This window comes from Haematobia irritans, chromosome 5 (genome assembly GCF_050003625.1).
Source record: "Haematobia irritans isolate KBUSLIRL chromosome 5, ASM5000362v1, whole genome shotgun sequence".
In the NCBI taxonomy this organism is placed as follows: Eukaryota; Metazoa; Arthropoda; class Insecta; order Diptera; family Muscidae; genus Haematobia; species Haematobia irritans.
Window position 1 is genome coordinate 53,826,073 of NC_134401.1, and position 17,759 is coordinate 53,843,831.

The 17,759-nt window shown below is 33.7% G+C and overlaps 1 protein-coding gene across 1 annotated transcript; it reads left to right on the plus strand.

Moving 5' to 3' along the window:
• Positions 1 to 13,724: 13,724 nt before the first annotated feature.
• On the plus strand, positions 13,725 to 17,446 carry Orcokinin (orcokinin). The gene is made up of 4 exons (XM_075312573.1): positions 13,725 to 13,764; positions 16,390 to 16,518; positions 16,931 to 16,967; positions 17,057 to 17,446. Exons 3-4 carry the CDS (start codon positions 16,936 to 16,938, stop codon positions 17,256 to 17,258), a joined length of 234 nt encoding a protein of 77 aa, XP_075168688.1. The 5' UTR covers positions 13,725 to 13,764; positions 16,390 to 16,518; positions 16,931 to 16,935; the 3' UTR covers positions 17,259 to 17,446.
• The last annotated feature ends 313 nt before the right edge of the window (positions 17,447 to 17,759 follow it).

A 17,759-nucleotide genomic window follows, 5' to 3' on the forward strand; every position in this document is an offset into this window, starting at 1 on the left:
ACGGTGGTGCGACCAAAAGTTGGTACACACGACCAAATATTGGTCGTTATTTATACATTGAAGTAACTAACCATTTCAATTTATTCCACCCTGTTGTGATAACTGATTTGTTTTGCCAATGTGTCACCAAACCCAACTGAAAGTCCGCCTAGCCAATAAGTTGGTTGTGTTAACAAATTTTATAGTTATAAAGGAATTCGTTACTATGGACGACATAAATATGACAACAAATAAGTTGTTGTTTGATTTCATTAATTAAATATAAACTCTAAATTCTCAAAATTTCAATACAATTCAAATTTTTCATGTCGAGTACCCAATATTAGAGAAAATTCTGGCCATAAAGACTTGCTGTGAATTAGGTATATATTCTTTTTAATTCGGTAGCTGCATTCTTAAGTGGTGAGTAACATAATCATCAAATGAAATTAATACACCCTCAAAAAAAATCGCTTCTTTAACATATGTTCCAAACATATTTTGCAGGAAGCACATATATTACTGCATACTGCCGAAACATTAATATGTTTGTTTTATGTGAACATATTATATGTTTGGAAGCATTTTGAGCCAAAAATATTATATGCTTGGAAGAATTTTTCCCAAACACGATTGTGCTCATTCCCTAACATACTCGTAATTTTCACTTCCACGAAATTTTTTAGTTATTGGCACCTTTCTCTGTAATACAAATAATGTTGAAGAAATTATTCACTTTTATAAATTTTTTAAATTTTACCTTTCGCCTGCACGGAGAATCGAACCGAGGACCATACAGTTTGTAAGCCAACACACTATCCACTGGGCTACGTAGCTGTTATAGTCACCAGTAGATAATTATCGTTTTAAGTTACATTTATATAGCATAGTTTGCAGCGCCCACGAGCCCATGCAAACATAACATTATTTAACAGAAACATACATTTGTTTGCCACGTGGAGCAGTGGTTAGCATGTCTGCCTTGCATGCAAAGGGTCGTGGGTTCAATCCCTGCTCCGACCGAACATTTTTTTTGTTTAATTTACACATTTATATTTATACTATATTAATTTTTTTAAATGAAACATCGAAATGTGCGTTATTAAAGATTTATAGTCAGTAACAGTGCTTGATATAAACGAAATTGAATGATTTTTGGATAAAATATTATTTTTTATTGCAAAAATAACAATCTTGTAATAAAAAACTGTTTTTGTACAAAACTTTAAAATTTGGAAGGAATTCAAAAACTAACAAAAGAAGAACGTGGAGTCGAGTATAAACATACATACATAATTTTATAATATAAACATAAATTTATTTAGGAGTGAACAGTTTTTTACTAGCATTTAACACCATCGCTCTAAAATTCCTTTTATTTTTCTTCAATAATTCATTTTAAAGAAAATAAACTTTTTAAATTGTTTTAGCTGTAAAAGTCGAACTTAATGCCCGCTTTTATATTTGATGGTGTCCGTCAACTCCTCGTGGACTACTTTTTAATAAAGAGAAACTAAAGTTTGTTTTTTTACATTTTACTGTGTAATTTTTCACTATTTCCTCCTTATTTCATTTTACTGTCCCAACTCTAAAAAGAGTATAGTGCCCTTTCGTTATTTTTATGAAGACCCCTGATTTCTTTTAACGAACCAAGAAAAAAATAATGCCAAAATGATAAACAAAACACATGTCCACACATACATAAAATGCTGCTCTCAAGGCGAAAACATAAGCTGTTTGTTTTTCAAATGTCTATTCTCTTGGTTCAGAATGTATATTCTCTTTATTCAAATTAAATAATATTTAGACTTAAACATATCAAATTTTTGGCCTTATCATAAAACAGTTTTCCGAAACAACATACAAGCGGTTTCACAGAAATTGTTCTCTTTTGACTCTTTTGCTGTGTTATATTGATATCTTTCGTCAACTTTCCCGGTTTCCATCTCTATTTCTCTCTATACTCTCTTTGTCGCTTTGAATAAAATATCACAACATATGTATGTTTAGTTGAAATTTGTAAATTTATATATGTTTGTATTCACACATATGATTTTTATGAAACATTCATGCCCCAAACATAATATATTCTAACATATTAACATAGATGTCCCAAACATTTAGTGTTAGTTTAGGAAAATTACGTGTTCGCACTTAAATATATTGTGGTTTAAAATCGTGCCCGAAACACATTTTGTTTATATCGGAACATATGAAAAACATATTTTTCTAACAGTGTACCACTCACTCACTTACGTTCTTCCTTACTAGAGATATTTTAACAAATGTGACGATTTCCGAGGATGGGAATGGTAAATATATAGATTGGCTACCTCGCCATCGAACTTAAAATCGATCAGAACTGAAGAAAGATTCTGGTGCAAAGACATAACAACACGTCAAGGTCCATGCGTGAGTCACGATCGGGTAATTGTGAGTGGAGCATCAGCAGCATCTGCATCATTTCCATTCAGTTTTTAATTATTAATTAATAATTTAATTAAATACAGACTAAAATTAATTTACCAAATGGTTTCTTTAATTTCTCAAGCATTGGTTGTCCGAAAATAATAAATAGTTGTTTCAACAAACGAATAAAATCTTATTGGTTGGGATTACCAATTAGACTTATAATGTGCCCAAATTTTAGTTATCGAAACAATTTGATATACTGTTGTGCAATACAACGGTTGGTTGCTTTGACAAATGTTGTCAGTTATATTCTGGTGGTAGATGGGACCGAATAATTTGTTTGGCAAAAGAATTGGTTGGCACAACAAATTTGTTTTCTGTGTGTAGTGTATAAAAAATGTTCAAATTGTGGATAAAATAGAAAAATTGTAAAAACGAATCTAAGATAGAATTTGTAATTCCCCCTATTTTCTTCGTTTATTCCTCATTTTGGAAACTGCAGACTGCGTATGACACCGATGGGTCATCTATTACTTAGTTATCTATGTTGTGTATATCTGAGAGTGGGTTGTTTTTATTTTTGTTCTTTCAGTGGTTTGTGTGTGTGTATGTGTTTGTTATTCGCGGATGGTTTATTTGTCTGGATGAGGTGTTGTTTTCAATGAAGGCACATGTGCTTTTGTTGTTGTAGGAATGTTTGGGTTTTGCCCGGTTTTGTTTGGCATGCTTCAGTTGTATAGTTGGCGTTGGCGTGGGCTGTTGTATCTTTTTAGCAGGTATGCAACAAGGAAATATAAAGGTATGGAATATTTTGATTTTTTGAGACATATATTGGTGTTTATTTATTAAACCTTTTAAATGAAAGTTATTAATATTTTAGCGATGAGATGTACGATGGCGAAGTGATCATCGGTAGCTTAGAAAAAAGCCATATTTATCAATATTTAAGAAAAAAAAATGCTGAATTGGAAAGTATATTGAAATTGTTTTACAGAAATCTAATTTAATATTATTCCATGTAAAAAATAAATATTCAATTTCAGAGTAATCGGAGATTAATTTGGAAAGTTTATTGTTACACCTCAGCTTATAGTTTAATGGTAAATTGGTAAGTATTCTTTTTAAAAATGTGGCTTTCTTTTAAAGAGATGTTTTTATTCATATCATTATTAGTTAATTAAATTTTTTGGAAACCAGTTTAATGTTTTTCTTGTAAAAAATATTTAATTTCAGAGCAAGCCCAGATGGATTCGGACAAATTTTTATATTTCAGCGTATAAAGGGTGATACGGTCAAAATTTGGTCAATATAAACTTGACGTATTTCTTTCAATTTTGCATGTAAAAAACCTGAACGCCCCTCATTTTGAAGGTGTGTGTAGAATGTTGCTCCTATTTTGATTTTGGAATTCACTCTTCAGTTGTCAAAATGCCGTCCAAGCAAGAAGAGCAGCGTATCAAAAGTTTGCTCGCGCATCGCGAATATCCGAGCTACTCGCACGCAAAGCTGGCAAAATCGCTAAAAGTTGCCAAATCAACCGTTACAAATGTAATTAAAGTGTTTGGGGAACGTTTGTCGACAGCCAGGAAGTCTGGATCGGGGGGAAATCGAAAACCGGAAGCCGCTGAGACGACAAAGAGAGTTGCCGGTAGTTTCAAGCGAAACCCTAACCTCTCTCTCCGAGATGCCGCAAATAAGCTGGGTGTATCGTCTACAACCGTGCATCGAGCATCAAAAAACGAGCCGGACTATCGACTTACAAGAAGGTAGTGACTCCAAATCGCGATGATAAACAAAATACGACGGCCATAGCGCGATCCCGGAGGCTGTACACGACGATGCTGACGAAGTTTGACTGCGTGGTAATGGACGACGAAACCTACGTCAAAGCCGACTACAAGCAGCTTCCGGGACAGGAGTTTTATACTGCAAAAGGAAGGGGAAAGGTAGCAGATATTTTCAAGCACATAAAACTGTCAAAGTTCGCAAAGAAATATCTGGTTTGGCAAGCCATCTGTACCTGTGGCTTGAAAAGTCGCATTTTCATAGCTTCCGGGACTGTCAACCAAGAAATTTACGTGAAAGAGTGTTTGAATAAACGTCTGCTGCCTTTCCTGAAGAAACACGGTTGTTCCGTACTGCTTTGGCCGGATTTGGCATCTTGCCATTACGGTAAAAAGGCCATGGAGTGGTACGCCGCCAACAACGTGCAGGTGGTTCCCAAGGACAAGAACCCTCCCAACGCCAGAGCTCCGCCCAATTGAGAAATACTTAGCTATTGTCAAGCGGAACCTAAAGAAGACCAAAAAAACTGCTAAGGACGAGCAGCAGTTCAAGGCAAACTGGCTTTCTGCGGCGAAGAAGGTGGACAAGGTGGCTGTACAAAATCTGATGGCAGGTGTCAAGCGTGAGGCCCGGCAATTCTGATTTGGAAAAGCGAAAGCCTAACTGAATATTTTTCCTGAATTTTATACTAATTGAACTTGAAAAAGAAATTTAATTTGAGTTTTTAAATAAACGATTTCACCGATTTACACGCGTTTTCCCTTGACCAAATTTTGACCGTATCACCATTTAATTTAATATAGAATTAACCTAACCTAACCTTATCTTAAAAATTTGGCTTTCTTTCATCTAAAATATTTACGTTATTATGACCTTTATATCACCAAAAACACAGTTTTTAATACCTTATTTTATAATTTCTGTAATCAAATATTTTGGAAACCAATTCAACATTTGTAATGTCAAAAATATATCTTTAATTTCAGAATAGCCCTAGAACAATTGGAATAATTTTTACTACTTCTCTGCTTTAATTTAATAGTGAATTGGTAAGGTTTCTTTAACTTTCTTTTAACCATAATATTTAGTTTTTTATTTTTTAAATATATAATAAGAATTTTTTTGGAAACGTTTTTATTTAATGTAAAAAAATAATTAATTTCAGAGAAACCCTAAATGATTTTGACAAATTTTTATATTTCCCTCAGCGTATAACTTAACAGAGAATTGGCAAGTTTTCTTTTAAATTTTTGGCTTTCTTTTAATTAGAATATTTAGTGTTTCTATGTTCTTCACATCAACAACACAGTTTTTTTGATAGCTTACTTTTTTTATTTCTCTAATTACTTCAGGTACACATTTTATGAGATACGTTTACCAAAGAAAAGTTGAATTCCTTATAACATTTTATAAAATGCTCCCAAAAATGGTAAGTTCAAAGCTATAATTTATAATTTTTCATATAATTTTCATTACTCTTCCATTTTTTTCAGCAAGATGTTTGAAAAATTAACTTACAATAAAGAACTAAGTATAAGTCAAAACGTTCAAACGGCGAGTGAAAACAAACTACTACAAACTACAAAAACCATTGTATTAAGAACTTTCTTCATAAGTTTTTATAATAAAGTACGTTTGCTTAAAGAAAGTTTACTTTTAATGTATGAAGATTTTCATAATAGTATAGCGGTTTGTTTTTCCTTTAATTATTTAATTTCTCTGTATTTTGGAAAGATTTATTTAAAAATAGTTTATTCGTCGAAATTTTATAGAGAATGTTAACGAAATTTTATTATCGGGTTTCCTCAAAGATAGTCAAGTTAACCAAATTAATACAGGTTTTTTAACTTGGTAGGGGTATATATATTTTATGGTGGTGTAAAATTGAACTAAAATACAATGCCATAGATAAACTAAAATTTAAGAGAATTTTAAACTACACTGAAAAAAGGCATGCCCGGTTCCAAAGATTTTTGTCTTTACTTTTAAAATGTTGGTATTGATTCCGAGCCAAAGAAGCGGAGTATACAAGTAAGGATACTTTTAAGACACAATTCTCTTTTAAATGTGGGTTTTGTGTATATGCTTCTAGGAAGCAAATTGTAATCTTCATATGCTATCAAAGTCCTTTAAAAACGAGTTAACAACAACTTTATTTTCCAAATTAAGACTCGTCTTCCATTAGAAATTATGCTATGTTTCAAGTAAAAAACGTCTTTAAAATATTTTTTTAAAAAACATGTCCTATATTTGAACGATTTTTTGCTTTGTAGTCAAGATGCAAAAAGACAACAAATTTAAAGATAATTTCATTAAATTTAAAAAACTTTTCTGAATTATTAATGTCAAGTTGACCTTAGCCCAACCATTTTTTCTTTCATGTTATGATACCCATTTTTAAGTGAAATCACTTAATTATAAGAACAATACGACTTCATTGAAAAGTTTATCGAAAAAAACTTTATATTAGAGAATTGCGTCTTCTATGCTAAGCAAAATTTTCATTTGTATTTTGAAGACATGAAATCTTTGACCTCACGACAATATTTTTTTTCAGTATAGACAAGCAGAAAAAAATTCTTAAGGGCTAAATCATGGTCAATATTACTACAGTTTAGTTCATTTTGCAGTGGAAAAGTGTTCACTGATTTTTTCAGTGCATATAAGCGTACATATACAGAAATGCATTATTTAGTCAGCGTTAGTGAGGTTTACTGAAAATCTTTGGCTCATTTTAAGAAAATTTATAGTTTTTGCAATTTTTTTGGGAATTAAACATATGAATTGAAATCTTTATAACTCTTGAACTTACTATGATATCATTATGATTTTTATTTTAGATTTGCAGGAAAGTCTGTTTTCAGAAATCGCCAAAATGGGAACATACTCTGAAAAAACATTGAACCCACCAGGAAGAAAATTTTGGTTAATTTTAGAAAATTTAGATTATTTTCAGAAAATTTTAACAGTATTACCAACGCTGACGCCACGCCGATATCACAAAAATAAGTAAATATTTTTCGACAAATTCAAGAAAATTTATTAAACATAATTATTTTTTTTTTCAAGTTTTAAAGAAAATTTTATAGTTTGAAGAAAAAATTGGAGTTCAAAATTGCATGAATGTCTTTAGTGCCATACAAATTTCAAGATGGGGGCATTTTTAGTAAAATTTACAAATTTAAAGAAATAATGAACTACTTTTGGAGAAATACGAATTTAGTAAATTTTTTTGCTTCATTTGTTTATAATTTTTTTCCTTTTTTTCAGTTAATTTAACTAACAGACGCAAAAATATTAGGGTAAAGGAAACTTTCTCCAAACATAAAAATTCCGTGGACTAAAATAAAGTTAAATTGGCTTTAGTGACATAGAGGGTTTTTAAGTGTATGTAATTTTTGTGTAATTTGCATATTACTGAATTGCTTACCTTTTAAAATTAGGTTGTGAACATGTGAGTTTTTTTTTTTTGGAAAAGAGATCGGTTTTCCATTTGAGAATTGTGTGAAATAAAAAAATATCTTTTAAAAATTGTTGATTTTGTGATGACAATAAATCATATACTACTTGGCCACAATGGCCCATGTAAAGCGTAAAATGTATTCTTATTTAGTATTCTATACAAAAAAAAACAAGCAAAGCATATTTGGAGAAGTCTAAAAAATAATGTTACGATAGAAAGAATTGCTAATTGCATTTCCATCCTATTTCGAAAAAAATGTTCAATTGTTCGGATTTTTTTCTAAATTTCAAATTGTGGAGTCTACAACTTTTAATCTAACGCACGTGGGTACACAATTTCTTCTAAAATTCGTAGAATTTTGTACGAAATATAGTCCTGCTAAGACCAAAAAACTTTGTTAAAATTTTTGAAAAGAAAAAAAATATTAAATTGTAATGCCCATATTCACTACACTGAAAAACATATTGTCGTGAAGCCAAAGATTTCATGTCCTTAAAATACGAATGCGATGTTTTTCTTACCATAGAATACGCATTTCTCTGATATAAAGTTTTTTTCCAAGGTCATAAGTCGTTTTGCCTATTAGTTAAGTGATTCGACTTAAAAATTGGTATCTTAACGTGAAAGAAAATTTTGTTTGACTAAGGTCAACTTGACTTTAATAGTTTGAAATATTCTGCATACTTAATGAAATTATCTTTAAATTTGTTGACTATTTGTATCTTAACAACATAGTAAAAAAATTGTAAAAAAAAATAGGAGATGTTCAACATTTTACATTAGTTCATCACTGTGGTATCACAATGAACTGAATAGTCTAAGTGAGGCTGAAATTTCGGGCTGGCACTATACCTAACCTAACACTTTACACTAAAGACGTTTTTTTCTTGAAACATAGCATAATTTCTACTTGAAGTCGAGTCTGAATTTGGAAATGTAGGTGAGTCTGAATTTGGAACACATTACCAGCAAAAAAAGCGTGGCCAAAAAGGTAGTGAAAATTTTCTTTTTGGAAGTGGTGCAAAATTGTCGCAGAATCGATGAATTTAACATGGGCTTGTCATAGGACGGATGTCCACCATTTTAACAGCTGTTGCATTGAATTTGAATCACTTCTTAAGGTGTGATCCGAATTCAATGTTTTGGATGTGAAATTAAAAATTTTGTACTATTTTGCCAAAAAAATAATTTGGAAAAATATTTTATGATTTTTAATGCATCCTTACGCTTGCCCGAAACGTTTGAACTCAAATATTTCCAAAAATTTGCAAATTTTATAGAATGGATTTAGTATTTTTTTTCGACAAAATTTGAATAATTTGTACCGTTTTATTAATTCTTAGTCCGTTTTTTGAAACAAAAAAAATAAATAAAATAAATTACCCATTAAAAATATGAAAAACGAGAGCTCCAAAAAATTGAATTAAAAGAACTTCCTGTGTAGTTGGATTGAAGAACATCTTTGGGAGAAAATTTTTGGAAGTGCTTTTAAAGTCGTGCCTTTAGAAGAACTTCCAAATTTTTTTTCTGGGTTTTTAAAGGTCTTTGATATCACATGAAGACAAAAACTGAAAAAAATGAATAAATTTAAATTTGTTTCCTAGAATCAAGTACAAAAAAAAACTCAATTTTAAAAGAGAATTGTGTCTTAAAGGTATCCTTTCTTCGCTTCTTTGGCTCGGAATCAATACCAAACTCATTAGTGTAAAGACAAAATATTTCGAATTGCTTTTTATACTCTGTGGAACAGGGTATTATAAGTTAGTGCATATATTTGCAACATCCAGAAGGAGACAAGATAGACACAAGATGTCTTTGGCAAAAATGCTGAGGGTGGGCTCCTGAGTCGATATAGCCATGTCCGTCTGTCCGTGAACACATTTTTGTAATCAAAGTCTAGGTCGCAGTTTTAGTCCAATCGAACTCAAATTTGGCACAAGTATGTGTTTTGGCTCAGAAAAGATCCCTATTGAAGCCAGAGTTTTACCCCAATTTGGTTGAAATTTTGCACTAGTAGTACAATTAGTACTATAGTCTAGTGTGCCAAATTTTATTGAAATCGGTTCGGATTTAGATATAGCTCCCATATATATCTTTCGCCCGGTATGGACTAATACGGTCCCAGAAGCCAGAGTTTTACCCTAATTTGGTTGAAATTTTGCACTAGGAGTACAATTAAAGGGCGTTACGGTCAAAATTTGGTCAAGGGAAAACGCGTGTAAATCGGTGAAATCGTTTATTTAAAAAATCAAATTAAATTTCTTTTTCAAGTTCAAGTAGTATAAAATTCAGGAAAAATATTCAGTTAGGCTTTCGCTTTTCCAAATCCGAATTGCCAGGCCTCACGCTTGACACCTGCCATCAGATTTTGTACAGCCACCTTGTCCACCTTCTTCGCCGCAGAAAGCCAGTTTGCCTTGAACTGCTGCTCGTCCTTAGCAGTTTTTTTGGTCTTCTTTAGGTTCCGCTTGACAATAGCCCAGTATTTCTCAATTGGGCGGAGCTCTGGCGTGTTGGGAGGGTTCTTGTCCTTGGGAACCACCTGCACGTTGTTGGCGGATTTGGCAAGATGCCAAATCCGGCCAAAACAGTACGGAACAACCGTGTTTCTTCAGGAAAGGCAGCAGACGTTTATTCAAACACTCTTTCACGTAAATTTCTTGGTTGACAGTCCCGGTAGCTATGAAAATGCGACTTTTCAAGCCACAGGTACAGATGGCTTGCCAAACCAGATATTTCTTTGCGAACTTTGACAGTTTTATGTGCTTGAAAATATCTGCTACCTTTCCCCTTCCTTTTGCCGTATAAAACTCCTGTCCAGGAAGCTGCTTGTAGTCGGCTTTGACGTAGGTTTCGTCGTCCATTACCACGTAGTCAAACTTCGTCAGCATCGTCGTGTACAGCCTCCGGGATCGCGCTTTGGCCGTCGTATTTTGTTTATCATCGCGATTTGGAGTCACTACCTTCTTGTAAGTCGATAGTCCGGCTCGTTTTTTGATGCTCGATGCACGGTTGTAGACGATACACCCAGCTTATTTGCGGCATCTCGGAGAGAGGGGTTAGGGTTTCGCTTGAAACTACCCGCAACTCTCTTTGTCGTCTCAGCGGCTTCCGGTTTTCGATTTCCCCCCGATCCAGAGTTCCTGGCTGTCGACAAACGTTCCCTAAACACTTTAATTACATTTGTAACGGTTGATTTGGCAACTTTTAGCGATTTTGCCAGCTTTGCGTGCGAGTAGCTCGGATTTTCGCGATGCGCGAGCAAACTTTTGATACGCTGCTCTTCTTGCTTGGACGGCATTTTGACAACTGAAGAGTGAATTCCAAAATAAAAATAGGAGCAACAATCTACACACACACACCTTCAAAATGAGGGGTGTTTTTTAAATGCAAAATTGAAAGAAATACGTCAAGTTTATATTGAATAAATTTTGACCGTATCACCCTTTAAGCAAAATTTGCATTTGTATTTTAAAGACATGAAATCTTTGACCTCACGACAACATTTTTTTTTTCAGTGTAGACAAGCAGAAACAAATCTTAAGGGCTAAGTCATGGTCAATATTACTACAGTTTAGTTCATTTTGCAATGGAAAAGGGTTCACTGTTTTTTCAGTGCATATAAGCGTACGTATACAGAAATGCATTATTTCGTCAGCGTTAGTGAGGTTTACTAAAAAATCTTTGGCTCATTTTAAGAAAATTGATAGTTTTTGCAATTTTTTTATCACTGTGGTATCGCAATGAACTGAATAGTCTAAGTGAGGCTGAAATTTCGGGCTGACACTATATCTAACCTAACACTTTACACTAAAGACGTTTTTTTTTCTTGAAACATAGCATAATTTCTACTTGAAGTCGAGTCTGAATTGGGAAATGTAGGTGAGTCTGAATTTGGAACACATTCCCAGCAAAAAAAGCGTGGCCAAAAAGTAGTGAAAATGTTCTTTTTGGAAGTGGTGCAAAATTGTCGCAGAATCGATGAATTTGACATGGGCTTGTGATAGGACGGATGTCCACCATTTTAACAGCTGTTGCACTGAATTTGAATCACTTCTTAAGGTGTGATCCGAATTCAATGTTTTGGATGTGAAATTAAAAATTTTGTAATATTTTGCCAAAAAAAAAAATAATTTGGAAAAATATTTTATGATTTTTAATGCATCCTTATGCTTGCCCGAAACGTTTGAACTCAAATATTTCCAAAAATTTGCAAATTTTATAGAATGGATTTAGCATTTTTTTTAAATAATTTTTTGAAAATTTGAATAATTTGTACCGTTTTATTTTTAGTCCGTTTTCACCTTATATGAAACAAAAAAAAAATAAATAAAGTACCCATTAAAAATATGAAAACCCCATTAAAAATACAAAAAATTGAATTAAAAGAACTTCCTGTGTAGTTACAATGAAGAACATCTTTGGGAGGAAATTTTTGGAAGTGCTTTTAAAGTCGTGCCTTTAGAAGAACTTCCAAATTTTTTTTCTGGGTTTTTTAAAGGACTTTGATATCACATGAAGAAAAATGAATAAATTACAATTTGTTTCCTAGAATCAAGTACAAAAAAAAAAGCTCAAATTTAAAAGAGAATTGTGTCTTAAAGGTATCCTTTCTTCGCTTCTTTGGCTCGGAATCAATACCAAACTCATTAGTGTAAAGACAAAATATTTCTAATTGCTTTTTTAGTGTAGCAAAGTGTTAGAGATATTCGCACATTTTTTTTCTATCCAGAAAAGAAAAAATCATGGAAATAGGTTAATAATTGCGGGAGTGACCAAATTTCATAAGAGAAAGTCCAGGTTCTATGACTATGTCTTTAAACTTTGTTTTTATTAGAAATTTTGATTTTATTCGATCTTTCTTTTTATATTTGTTATTATTGTTACAAAGAAATTTATTTGAGTGTAGCAAAGTCGTAATACCCGCCAAGGCTGTCAGGATGGTGTTTGGCCGAGTTTGTGCTCCAGGTCGAATCGAACCATTGGTCGGTTTTAACAGCGATAAAAATTTCCTAATATCTCAGTATTTTATTTGGTTGACAAGACTACCTATTTTAAATGAAAAGTTTAGTCACTCCATTTGCATTGATAAAGATTTCCTTCGAAAGAGTTTTACAAATATGACTTCAATTTCTTATCGTGTGATTTCCCAAATGCCTAATAGGGTATGAGAATCTTAGAATTTGTATATAATGAAATTATGCCTTAACAAATTTAGATATATGTCCTCGTTACTTAGATACCACACACATATGTATATAAAAACCTAAAATACATTCATATTCGGACATCCATGGCAGACCATAGTACCGTAGCAAGTTGGTAGATGCTATTAATGAATTACTTAATGATGAATGCTAACATATTGGACTAATGGAATTATTCGAACAGAACCTCATTATTTGCCGTGGTTTGTCACATTGTCGGCAGTCAGTCATACTGCCTACACGAATGGTGGCCAGGAAAACATAATGTTATCTAAAAATATCTAAAGCCCGGCAACCACGAAACATCTGTAAATGGGAATTTTAAGAGGTCCACAATGCAGCCAGCACTCAACAAAAACAAAACCATAGCCTGCCACCCACAAACCACCAACTAACCACTAATATTTAAAATTGTTTACACATGGTAGTTAACACCAGATTGTGTCGATGATGGCTGATGGTGTTGGTTGTTTGATCATATGGCTCTATAGTAGGATTCATAAATCCTTAAAACAACACTTTGGTTATTATTTTATGTAAGCGAACGTTGGTTGGCTAGATATCTCATCTATGGGGCTGGGGGATGGTTTTAGGTGATATGCATAAGTTGCTTGTTGCATCTGCAGAACCATTCTGGGTATAAAAGCTAAGAGCAAGAATTGAGAGGTACACAGTTTTCGAAACTCAGTGAACGACAGAGCAAGTCATCTTTGTAACAAATTTGATTCGGACTACTCGGGATATATTACTAGGAAAATGAATCTGTACGTGTTATCACTGCTAGTTTTGGTTGCCCATGTTATGGCAATGCCTTCAAAGGTAAGTTGAAATTATATCACAAAATGTTTATATGAAGTAAACAAATTTTAACTAATTTTAACAATATTTGTTTTTCTTTTTCAATATAGACATCTTCATGTAAGTATTATTTGAAATTTATATTCAAAGGTCGCCTATATCCTCCATTCTACTAAAAAAGAACATACAATACGATCTTTTTTATGATAAATGTGAAAACACTAGCATAGTGACTGGCGGCAGGTGAAGACTTATTTACGTGTATATCTGCGATATTTATTTAAGACTTAGTATCGATTCAAGATTGCTTTCGAAACGACAATATGATTTACTGTGAACAGAGACACAGATTTACTGTGAACAGAGACACTCCCCAAGGAGGAATTCTATCATCCCTACTCTGGAATGTTGCTATAAATTGAGCAAAATATCTTGGGGTTATATTAGGCAGGAAGCTGAACTTTAAGCTTGAAGAAAGGGCGAGAAAAGCCACGTTAGCCTTTTACTCGTGTAAAAAGGTGATGGGGAAAAGACGAAAATTGTGAATTATTTTGTACACGGCAGTGGTAAGACCTATAATGCTCCGACAAGTTTAGATAAAGTTCAGCGAATGACGAGCAACAAGAAATTTGAAACTCTAATATCCAACAGTGAGGTGTGGTGCAAAAAGACCGCGGGGAATATAGATTTCTAATCCGATGGCTCCAAATTGGATGGACACGTGGGTCCATTAAGAATTTTATCTTCACAAATCTCGGTGACTCTCGCAACAACCCTCGGTTCAGCTTTGGGAGTTTTAAGGCAGTATTAACCTCCTCTCCCATGCGGTATTCGTCAGTGTCTGCATTTTTATGTCTTCTTCGGCTTCGCAAGGAGATCTATACTTTTATGACTCTAACGGAGGCTTGTCCTTTTCGGAATCTTTTGGCTGATCACTTTTGTATACTTTCTTGTGGATATCATGAAAGCCGTAACTTACACGTTTGCGCTATATGTGCCAACTACTCAATGTTCAATATAAACACCGCATGTCGTCTCATTTAAACGGGATGTGCACATGCACTCCAAAGCGGTTCCTTGCCAAACTTCACCAATTAGCATTAAAGCATTAGGGAGCCACCGTGGTGCAATGGTTAGCATGCCCGCCTTGCATACACAAGGTCGTGGGTTCGATTCCTGCTTCGACCGAACACCAAAAAGCTTTTCAGCGGTGGATTATCCTACCTCAGTAATGATGGTGACATTTCTGAGGGTTTCAAAGCTTCTCTAAGTGGTTTCACTGCAATGTGGAACGCCGTTCGGACTCGGCTATAAAAAGGAGGTCCCTTGTCAGTGAGCTTAACATGGAATCGGGCAGCACTCAGTGATAAGAGAGAAGTTCACCAATGTGGTATCACAATGGACTGAATAGTCTAAGTGAGCCTGATACAGCTCATCCGGCGTTGGTTCCATTTCGGCAGTTTCAAGAATTCCTTGCACCCATTTTAAAGAATTGCTTTGCTTAGCCAACAACGTGGGCCCACAGATCCTAATTTCTTTAGGATAAACAAAGCATTTCTGTGTTCCTTAAACCTCTTTCTTGAGGGATTTCCACCTCTTGATGTCGCACACTTAGGAAAGGTTCGATTTGTAAAAGAGGTGTCACAACCCTTCAACTCGTCTACAGGTCGACTAATTGGGTCATTGCCCAAATTGATATCTTTAGTCGAAATCCTCTACTGGGCCATGAAGTTGGCAGCGCAGTGAATGACTTTGAATTTAGCTGCATGTTGGCTTAGTCAACCACCATACTTGAAATTCGTAATAAGTACTTATTACGGTAACTTTACTTAATTCGACATATGAAACACACGTCCGTTCAGTACGACGGTTGAATGATCAACAAAATCTTTTGACTCTGTATTCCTTAACTCGTAAAAGACCATAGACTGCCGCAAATCTTTCAATGAGATGGTTGAGCAGTATATTTACCTATTATGGGTGCCTGACCACAGGAACATACCAGGGAACTGTGTTAGCAAGACTAGGAAATTCCTTACATATTCCAGCGGAACTAGAATCTGTTGGTATGTCTCTGGCTACCTTATCGTAAACCGAACACTAGAGATGCTGGTGTTTTCAAGACGTCAGGTATCACTCTTGCCATAACGGCTCTCTGCCTGAAAGGCGAGAGGAAATGGAATCAATTAAACTCTTGTGCGAGTGTCCTGTATTTTGTGTGCGACGTAAGTGAATCTTTTAGATTAATGGCGGATCTAGAAAATATTAACTTAATTCGTTTGCTAATGTTTTTGTAACAATCAGCTGTAGTTCAACAGAAGAAAATAATCGGGTGGTTCAACCGTAAAAACTGGAAGTGCTTATATGTAATAGATATTTTTAGATAATGTGGTATCACAATGGACTGAATAGTCTATGTGAGTCTGAATTAAAGCGGACTGTAACTTCAACCTAAACCTAACCTATCTTAAGGCGAGCATAAAATGGGCGACGGGTAGCGGCGGATTGCCTAGTTATGTGTTTAAGCACAAGCACGGCGGCTGTCAGTTGGAGGCTACTTTATAGTGTGTAAACAAAATATAGCGATAGGCGGTGGGCGAGTACTTGTGTCTCCCAATTAAAATCTATTGTAAGCTCACCACTAGGCATTATTGTTACTTGCCAATTATTTCATCTTCGAAAATAACAACAAACAATATGAAATATTTTCATTCACTAAAAACTCTCCACATAATTTCTTTTCAGCTTCTGAAGAGGAATATGGCACGATTCGAGGAAATACCTTAGGCTCATTACATGATCGGTATCCTGTATTCATTATAGCCCCAGTTCGCAGTGATGATCATCAGAGACATAGTTTTGATAGTCTAAGAGGTTTGCATGACAATGATTTACAATCATTTTTATATGCCAAAAGGATATCGGAAAAACGAAGCTTGGATAGTATTGGTGGTGGTCACTTAATTTAAAATAATTTTTTATGATTTCTATTTCTTGAACTAACAATTTCCTTAAAAATTGAGTTTGAATTATGATTTGTTAATACTTGGAAAATGAAAAATGGCTTATCGCATGTGATTAAAAAATCCTAAAACAATAATTAATAATAATTTCATATAAATGTAAGCATATCAACTAATAACAAGCATGAATATATATGTATTGCATTGCATGACAATATTAGAATATAAGGCAAATATTATATAAAAACGAACATACATACAGATATATAATCCATTTGTTTTCATTTCGGTTACAATTTTTTAATTTTCAAAACAATTTAAAGCTTACATGAACAGTATGGATTCTTCGCCAATTCTAAGGTAATAGTAAACATCCCATAAAAATTTTGGGACTAAGATATTTTCTTTATTTTTTTTTTAATATTTATTTTTATTTTATAAAATTTCAGAAAAATGTTACTTTCGAAACTTGCTGCCCAATGTGAAAATCAGAATAAATCATTTCGCAGTAGTTTATGCAATCATCTACTGGATGATGTCTATTTTACTCCTGATATTCAGCTACCCACAGATGCTGCCAAAATCAAGAAGAATTTTGATGAAATTGATAAAGCTTCTGCCAGTTTTAGCACCCTCAACCAATTGATTTAGAGCGCCATCTAGCGAAATAATTAAAGACTATATGCATGATATTAGCAGCTATGACTAAGGAATAAATGGAGTCTATTGTAATATTACCAATGATCAACTTAAATTAAATCTTATGTTTTACAACGTTGTGAATTGAATATAAATAATTAATAAATAAAAAATTTTAATTGTATACAAAATATAAACAATATTTCAATTAATTAATTATATGAAAACAATCTTGCTGTTCGGAGTGAATAAATAGGTCATACGATCTTAAGTCCTTAAGTCTTTAGAGCCGTCCAGCATTTAAATGTGTATAAATTAAGTTGTAGGTGATGACAACAATTCTTGGGTCGAATTAATGCTTCCCTCCTTCGTCTTCCTTTTGTTGAAAACATCCAACCAGAGGCCCTGATAAAGGCGAGTAAATTCTTTAAGCTACACTTCCCCAGATCCGTGAGAGCCTGAAAGAAAAATGAGTCCAGTATCTTGTGCCTTCTCAAGGTAATGCTGGAACTG